The sequence below is a fragment of the Propithecus coquereli genome, unplaced genomic scaffold, assembly GCF_000956105.1.
Source record: "Propithecus coquereli isolate 6110/MARCELLA unplaced genomic scaffold, Pcoq_1.0 Scaffold39, whole genome shotgun sequence".
In the NCBI taxonomy this organism is placed as follows: Eukaryota; Metazoa; Chordata; class Mammalia; order Primates; family Indriidae; genus Propithecus; species Propithecus coquereli.
Window position 1 is genome coordinate 3,691,796 of NW_012149618.1, and position 9,063 is coordinate 3,700,858.

General features: G+C 36.4%; 1 protein-coding gene across 1 annotated transcript in view; it reads left to right on the plus strand.

Moving 5' to 3' along the window:
• The window catches only part of BRE (brain and reproductive organ-expressed (TNFRSF1A modulator)), a 415,486-nt gene that overhangs the window by 113,957 nt on the left and 292,466 nt on the right, over positions 1–9,063 (plus strand). The window contains exon 3 of the mRNA XM_012652415.1: positions 3,442–3,662. Within this exon, the coding sequence (XP_012507869.1) occupies positions 3,442–3,662 (221 nt within the window). The remainder of the gene's footprint in view (positions 1–3,441; positions 3,663–9,063) is intronic.

Sequence of the window (9,063 nt, forward strand, 5' to 3'; positions counted from 1 at the left end):
TTTTTATCTCTTAGAAGATTTTTTTCCCTCTCTCTTATTAGGCAGTGATGATTCGAGGTCTCATTTGTTCATTTGCTTATTTTGCTCCTTTATCTCCCCAAAGACATGCACCTACTACATTGTTTCCCAGTTTTTTCCATTTACTGATGTCCTTGTACATGTCTAAATTTGCTTCAGTATGGCTAAAAAATTATGGTTTTACATAAGTGAGACCTAAATTGAGGGTGAGCTAGGCCTCTGAAAACATTATCCCTAACTGTCTTTCTGACATAAGGAAGCTTCTATAAGGAGCTGAGTATTGGTTGGGCTTGTTCAAGTCTACAGGGCCAATGATTTGGGAGTATAAGGTACGTGGCAGAATGTATTTATGAGAGAGAAATGTGAGAAGAAGGTTGAGCATCACATGAGCTGGGAGCATTCCTCATGTCAGGCAGCCTGGACGGGGAGCCAAGGTAGAGAATCTGGAATTACCTCTACACATGAGATGTCTCATGACCACAAAGAGGCACCTGCCAATTCTTTGGTTAGTAGCTGATATTTTAGTGAACTGAATGGAGGGAAGGTTGAAAGATTTACATTCTTCACTGTCTCAGTTGTTGTCTACGCTTGAGCATCACTGAAGTTCTTCAGTCTCTCAAGTTAACCAGTTTTTGAAAAGAACTGGCATAACACCTTCCCTGAACTGCTTCACAGGTGTTTTAGCGAGAATGAACAAAGTTTCCATTATAAAATGGTAGTTAATTCTTTTTCTTTTGTCTATTTTCTTTGACTATATCTTACCACTTTCTCCTAATACAGTTTTCATTCCCAATTTTTGGAATCCTACTTCTCTTCTCTTTTCTTTGTTGATATATTATGTGCCCTGTGCCTACTCTCTCTTTGTGGCCATCCTGATTTCAGATTCCTTGCTTCATGCATTACCAAAAATAAGTAGAATAATAACTTTATGAATAGAGAGAGAAACACTTATTTTTCCCTTATTTGTAAAGAAGCCAGCTAATTTATGCCTCCTCCCCCTATTTCCCTGAAGGAACTTTGGGTATTTTCCTTTATCTCCTACTCAAGAGAATAGAAAGCTACAATGTCTTATTTTGCTAGACCTGTTTTTAAAATATGTCCTAGTCTTAGGGAGTGACTAAAACCTTGTATATCTTCTGTGTTTTTCCCTTCTAGGCAAAGTGGTTCAAACCACAAATTACCTAACGAGTAAAAGTGGTCGTGTAGCAATAGTAAAGGAATTTTTATCTTGTTTAGTATATCTAAACCTCCCTTGATGGGGATGTTTTCCAGCAAAATATGCCTTGAATGGCCAAGGAGGTCAAATATATTTCTATGTATTAGGAAATTATATTTTAACAGAAAGGGATTGGTTGTCATGTCTTTATTATGTATTTAATGATTAGGTTAAATCACTTGAAATGAGTTCAAATTGGTACGAGATGTTTGCCAACTTATATGTCTTCATATTTTTTTTTTGTTGTATGGATATAGGCTTGTACTTAACTAACAACTAAAGAGAAATAATAGAATTTTAAAAATGTATATTGAGTCCAGGTTCAGTGGCTTATGCCTATAATCCTAGCACTCTGGAAAGCCCCAGTTTGAGACCAGCCTGGGCAACATAGTGAGACCTGTCTTCACAAAAAGTAAGAAAACTTAGCCGGGTGCAGTGGTGCATGCCTATAATCCCAGCTACTTGAGAGGCTAAGGCAGGAGGATTGTTTGAGGCTATAGTACACTATGATAGCACCACTGTACTTCAGCCTGGGCAACAGAGTGAGACCCCATCTCTAAGAAAAAAAAAGTGTATGTATATATATGTGTATGTGTGTGTGTATGTGTGTATATATAAATTGAGGCATCTAAAGCTTTTCTTTTTTTCTCTAGTATAGTACTGGAGCAAGGACTAGAAAGGGATATTGTGCATTTTTCTTGTTTCTAAATGTTTAATGATGATCTCTAAAGCAAATGCATAACAAGGTATATAATGATCATATTAAGTCATATGCTATGTTGTTATATCCTGTTGATACTTTGAATGTGGTCTGGAGTAGCTCAAGGGGAATTTCAGGCTATTGAGGTCAAAAGGTTTGCCAGGGAGGACTTTGTACTTTTCTTATCAAATCACTTTCATATCAGCGTACCTCTTTTATTCAATATATGCTGCTGAAGCTCTTACCTTTCCCTCTGCACATCAAGTCTTTATTTGAACATCCCTTAAGACATATTTTTTTCTTTAAATGAAAGAGCAAGTAGTGATTTCCCCATTGTCATTTATTCCCTATAAATAACACTACTCGGTAGAGCAAATTCATTACTGTCCTTCTAAATAATGTATTCCTTTACCTTTTCTTTGTTTTCTTTTGATAGAAGCTGTGCTTGGTTTGTCCATAAAGCAATATAAAGTAGTGCTGATGGTTCTCCAAGTGTGGTCTGCAGACCCCTGTAGCTCCCCGAGGCCCTTTCAGGGGCCTGGAAAGTCAAAACTATTTCATAATCATATTAAGATATTATTTCCCTTTTTAATGGTGTTGATGTTTGCACTTACACTGCAGAAGCAGCGGTGGATAAAACTGAGGCTTTAGCATTTACCAAGGCAGGCATCAAACTGTACTTGTATCCTTCATTGCCACACATTCTCACTTAAAAAAATTGCCAGTTCGCTTAAGAATACCCTTGATGAAATAATAAAAAATTATATTGTATTAAGTCCCAACCATTAAGTACACATCTTTTCAGCATTCTGTGTGACAAAATGAGAAATACACAGAGATGACTTCTGCATACCGAAGTATTAATGGTGCCTCAAGGAAAATCATTAGTGTGATTGAATTGCAAACTGAACTAGCTGCTTTTTTCTTGGAACCTTTCTTTATTACTTGAAAGAATGACCGATGGTTGAACTGTGGTTATTCAGATCTGGGTGTTTGGCAGACATTTTCCCTTGTCTGTACTTTGTTCCTGTCTTTTTCAGACTGAACCATCACCATTGTGCTTATATTTTTGTGAGGCTCTAATGTTTACAGAGCATTTATTTATATCTGGTATTATAGATACAGATGGTCTGTGGATCTGAGTCGAGTTACTTTAGCATATAATGCCGAATTTAGGTAGAGACAGAAAAAAAAATAAAATTATACGAGAATAAGAAACAAATTAAGTCTTCCAGGGCTATAATTATGGTCTTCTAGGATATTTAGGTCTCTTGTTTTGTTACTACCCTGCCTTACACTTTACTGTTTCTGCCTGTTAATGGCAGAATTCCTCCTTGATTTTTCTGATAGGGCAGGAGAAACCATCAATATCAGAAGACCCTTCTAACTTCATCTTTGGGTTTATCACTAATTAAGAGTAGTCTGTTCCTCTTAGATTTTTATTATTCTTTTCCTGTATATTGATGTATGAATATGGTACTGGATTGAATGAAAATTCATTTTTAAGTGGTCTTTTATTTATGGCTTCTACAGAATCTCGCCTCCTGGAATCCTTCAAATCCTGAATGTCTCTTACTTGTGGTGAAGGAACTTGTGCAACAGTATCATCAATTTCAATGTAGCCGCCTCCGTGAGAGCTCCCGCCTCATGTTTGAATACCAGACATTACTGGAAGAGCCACAATATGGAGAGAACATGGAAATTTATGCTGGGAAAAAAAACAACTGGGTAAGGATTTTCGAGAATGGGAAAAAAGGTCGCTTCATCTGTAATAAAATAAAATAATCAATTCAGATGTCCATTTATAGTAAATCCTATGCATTCCTTTAGATAAACATGGTTTAGGTAGTCTGTATACTTTCTCATAATTTAGAGTTTGAAGGGACCTTTGTGTTTATCTGGTTCATTGTGTTTCTCAAAGATGTCACCTCAAAAGTTTGTAAAATTCAGAGTCTCATCCCTAGCCCCAGATATTCAGAAGTCAGGGCTGGAGCCTGAGGACCTGCGTGTGTTACAAGCCTCCATGTAGGTTTTGATGCAGATGACTTGGAGGCCACATATTGAGACACTAACAAGTTTCCCCTTACTTTTAATGGGGGACTTCTCCAATGTCCCAGTCAGATAAGAGAGGTCAGTAACTCTGGAGGCAGCTAGCTTGTATGGTGTCTTTTACATTTTGTTTTTATAATTTCTTTACATTGTCTGATCCTTTTAAAATGCAAATCAGATCATATCACTCCTCTGCCCAGAACCTTCTTGTACCTGTCTTTTTTGTCTCATGGTAAAATCCAAAGTCCTTCTAGTGGTGTAAAAAAGTCTGTGTGATTCCCATCACCACCATCTCCTATGCATCATTACTTCTCTCTGTTCATTTCCTACCTTCTGCTTGGAAATTGAGCTCCAGCCACACTGGCACCCTTACTGTGCTGCAGACATCCCAGGTAATCTCCTGCCCTGGGGTCTTTGCATAAGCTCTCTGTTTTCTGGCATGTTTCCTCCAGATAGGGACATGGCTAATACCCTTCTTCCTTCACATTTCTGCTAATGTTACGTTCTCAATGGTGCCCGGTTAGCACCCCCAATTTTTTAAGCAGCTTTTTTGAAGTATGATTTACATACCATAAATTCACCTGTTTTAAGTGTACAATTCCATGACTTTCAGTAAATTTGCTGATTTGAGCAACCACCAACTACCATGGTCCAGTTTTAGAATGGTTCTATCACCCCGATAAGGTCCCTCATGTCTACTTATAATTAATCCTGTTTCCACCTCCAGCCTCAGAAAACCACTAAACTACTTTCTGTCTCTATAGATTTTCTTTTCTGAACATGTCTTATAATGAAATCATGCAGTGTCTGGTCTTTTGTGACTGACTTCTTTCACCTAGCATAATATTTTTGAAGTTCATCCATGTTGTGGCATGTATCAGTACTTCATTTCTCTTTATGGCTGAATAATATTCCAGTGGACAGACATACCACATTTTTTGTTTACCCATTTACCAATTGATGGACATTTGGACTGTTTTAACTTTCTGACTGTTATGAATAATGCTGCTCTAAATATTCCTGTGTAAGTCTTTGTAATACCCCTTTTTAAAATTGTGACTTGCACCTGCACCCTCCCCCCAACCTTTACTTTGCTCCATATTTTTTTTGGCATCTCCTTTTAACATACTGTGTAATTAATGGATTAATTACATGTTGCTATGTAAAATAATCATTCCAACACTTAGTGGTTTAAAACATTTATTATCGTAGCCTTTGATTGTCAGGAATCTGTATAGACCCTCTGCTTCTGAGTTCTCTCACAGGCTGGCCAGGGCAGTAGTCATCTTAAGGCTCAACTGGGGAGGGATTTGTTATAAATTCATTCATGTGGTTGTTGGCACGATTCAGTTCCTTGTGGGCTGTTGAACTGAGGGCCTGAGTTCAGTGCTGGCTGTTGCCTAGAGGCTGCCTTTAGCTCCTTGCCTCCCTTCAGGGCGGCTCCTAAGTGGCAGGTGGCTTCACTAGAGCAACCAAGCAGGGGAGCACAAGAGAGAGAGAGTGAGTGAGCAAGATAGAAGTCATAGCCTTTTATAACCTAATCTTGAAAGTGACATCTCATCACTTTTGCTATATTCTATTCATTAGGTCCAGCCTTCCACATGCACACACACAGGAATTACATAGAATATGAATACCAGGGACCATTGGGAGCCACTTAAAGGGAGCCTACCACTCTTATTTATTATGTTTATTGTAATTGGAATGTAAAATTTCATGAGGGCAGAGATCTTTGTTTTGTTTACCAGTATATCTCAAACACCTGGAACAGTGCCTGCCACATCATTGGCATTCCATAAACATTTGTAGAATGAATGAATTAATAAACTCTAGTTAGACACAGAGTAAGTTTAGGTGCCCTTTCCTGTGCTAATTTTTTTAGGTTTCACTTACTCTTCCTTCTTAGGCTAAATACGCTCCCCCTTTTATTTTTCAGCTTTTTCAAAAAGGATATCATTTCGAAGGTCTTATACCTGATTAGTCAGCATAAATAAAATTTATTCTTGTTACAAATCATCTTGTTTGTTCACTTAAAGGGTTTTTTAAATAAATTTATTTATATTGCAGTAAAAGACACATAACACTAAATTTGCCATCTTTACTATTTTTAAGTGTATAGTTCAATAGTGTTAAGTATATTCATATTGTTGTGCACCAGATCTCTAGAACTTTTTCATCTTGCAAAACTGAAACGCTATACCCATGAAACACTAATACTGCCTCCCTACAGCCCTTGGCAATCATTTTTTTACTTTCTTTTTCTGTGATTTTGAGTCCTTTAGATACTTCTTCATGTGAGTAGAATCATGTAGTATTTGTCTTTTTGTGACTGGCTTATTTCACTTAGCATAATGTCTTTTTGAGGTTCATCCATGTTGTAGCATGTGACATGATTTCCTTCCTTTTTAAGACTGCATAGTATTCCATTGTATGTATACAGCACATTTTATTTATTCATTTATCCATTAGTGAACATTGACTTGCTTCTACCTCCTGACTACCGTGAATAAGGCTGCAACGAATATAGGTGTGCAAATGCCTCTTCAAGATCCTGCTTTGAGTTCTTTTGGATATATACCTAAAAGTAAGATTGCTAGATCATATGCTAATTCTATTTTTAATTTTTTGAGGAACCACCGATACTGTTTTCTTTAATGAGTGCACCATTTTACATTCCCACTAACAGTACATAGTTCAAGGTTTTACACTATTAATTATTTTGAAACTTTATTCTGTTCACATGGCTAGTAAAAACAACTTTGTTGAACTTAGTTTATCCTCTGTCCCCAAGATTCCCTTATTAAATAATCGACTTAATTGTCCTCTTAAAAAAGGGTGTTAGGTTAATTTGGTATGACTTCTGGTGAACCTGTGTTGTCTTTAGTGCCGATAGGCTCATTTGAAAACAGGAATCACTATCAAACTAACTGTTCTTTAATTTTTAGGATTTGCCTTTCTACCTCATTTTCTCTTTTAATATTAAAGCTGAACTTAAATTTAATCCAGTTTTATGGCACCTTTTATTACCTAAGGATTTTCAAAATCTTATTCAGTGGCTCAGCTGATACTTGAGTTGTGGTTTATCTAGGTATAGAAATTTAAATTTATTTCAAGCAGAAAGACAGTTTGTGTTTATAGCATGTTTAAAACTTTATGGTTAATGTTATTGATTTTCCATTCTTAACTTAAGAAAATCTACTGATTTGATATTAAGTAATTTGTAAACATTAGGGCAGTGGTTATGGATTTAGGGGAAGTAAAGAAACTGAGAATCCCATAACAAGGCCAAGTAGACAATTAGAGGTTTAAGCTTATAGCAGACCAGGCCTGGGGAGGAGACCCTAGTAGAATTAGGAGCTGAGAAGCAAAAATACAGGAGTAAAAATATGAGTTAGAATCAGGGAGTAGGTCAAGAAACAGGATGTAAATGTGAGTCTTGGATGAATAAATTAGACCTTGGCATGAGGGTTCAGGAATATGTTAAAGGACAGCCTGCTAATGGAATCAATTTAATCTAGACCGAGAATCTGGAGATAAACGTAAGACCTTGGCAGAAAGACAGGAGCTTGATTTTAAGCCAAGATTTTTTGAATCAGGGACTGTATTAGTTGCCTATTGCTGCTGTAAAAATTACCATGAACTTGGTGGCTTAAGACAACACAGATTTATTATTTTATAGTTTTGGAGGTCAGAATTCCAGAATGGGTCTCCCTGAGCTAAAATCTAGGTGTTGGCAAGGCTGTGTGCCTTCTGTAGGCTCTCGTGGAGACTGTTTCAAGTATGGAGAAACCTGCAGACGTGCTCTCTGAGACATCATCTTTGAGAAATTTTAGAGAAACAGATCCTAGAAGACTATAGTAAGTAAAAACATTTCTGAAGATTTTAAAAGAAATTAAGCTCAGATCTTTAAGAAGATGATTTGCAAACATTTAAATAAGAATGTGATAGTCAGTTGTAACAACAGTTGGGTAACCAAGAAACTGTCACGAAAACCTTATTTTACTCTTTCAGGGAAGGTAAATATCATAGACTTAGATGATCTCATTTTCAGTAAAGCATTTGCTCATTTTCCCTCAGTATTCTACTGACTATGCTCCTATCTTAGTTGTTTGGGTCTGTAGAAGAACTACACCTAAAAGGTTGGGTATAACTCTTGTCAGCGCTCAGGTGTCTTGTAGAATGTCACGGTACTTTTCCTTTGACCTGTCCTTTTCAATGTGTTTTTTAGGATTGAATATAGTCATACAAGGCATGCGTTTCAATTTTTCTGATAGCATAGAGCTTGAAAAGATAGTTATTATGAAAGATTAAAAAATCAATATTTAACATTATTTTTGTGTATTGGAATGTGACACCAAATCAACAAGAAGCACTTTAATAGGGCTAAGCCAATCAATGTAGGACTAATGTACATTTATGAAAAGTCTACTCTGCTAGGTTTTGTGTAAATAAAGAAGTATATCAGACATAGCTTTTGCTCCTAAGGGTATTAAAATCCAGTTGAGAGAGCTCAACATATATTTGTAAAAAAAAGGAATAACACTGGATAAATTACATCTCAAATGGAATATACAAACTGTATAAGCATTCAGCAAAAGAGCAAATCACTAAGGAATGGAGTGACCGAGGAAAGCCTTCACTGGTGAATTCAACTGACCTGGGCCCTGAAGGAAGGTGAACATAGACAGCGTCCATCAGTAGAGGAGGTCAGCGGGTTATGTGGTTCGGGAAAACTTAGGGACATGGTATATGTGGCGAACAAAAATTATAGGCACATGTTCAACTGGTTCACTGATTGGTAAATCAAATCTATTCTGTCCTAGTGGTATATTGAAGCATGAGGACATTTTTATATGAAATTAATTGCTGTTTATTAATTATACCATGAAAATAATATACTCTCTAAAACATTATAATAATGACTATATTTTTCCTGGCCTGAATGTAAATCCATATATTTTGATTTTTCTGATTTGAGTTGTCCATTTGATACATATTTTCTATCATGAATCTAAGATGTGCTTAATTATTTAATATCTTTGCACTACACAATTCTGTATCTATTAGAGAGGATGATCTT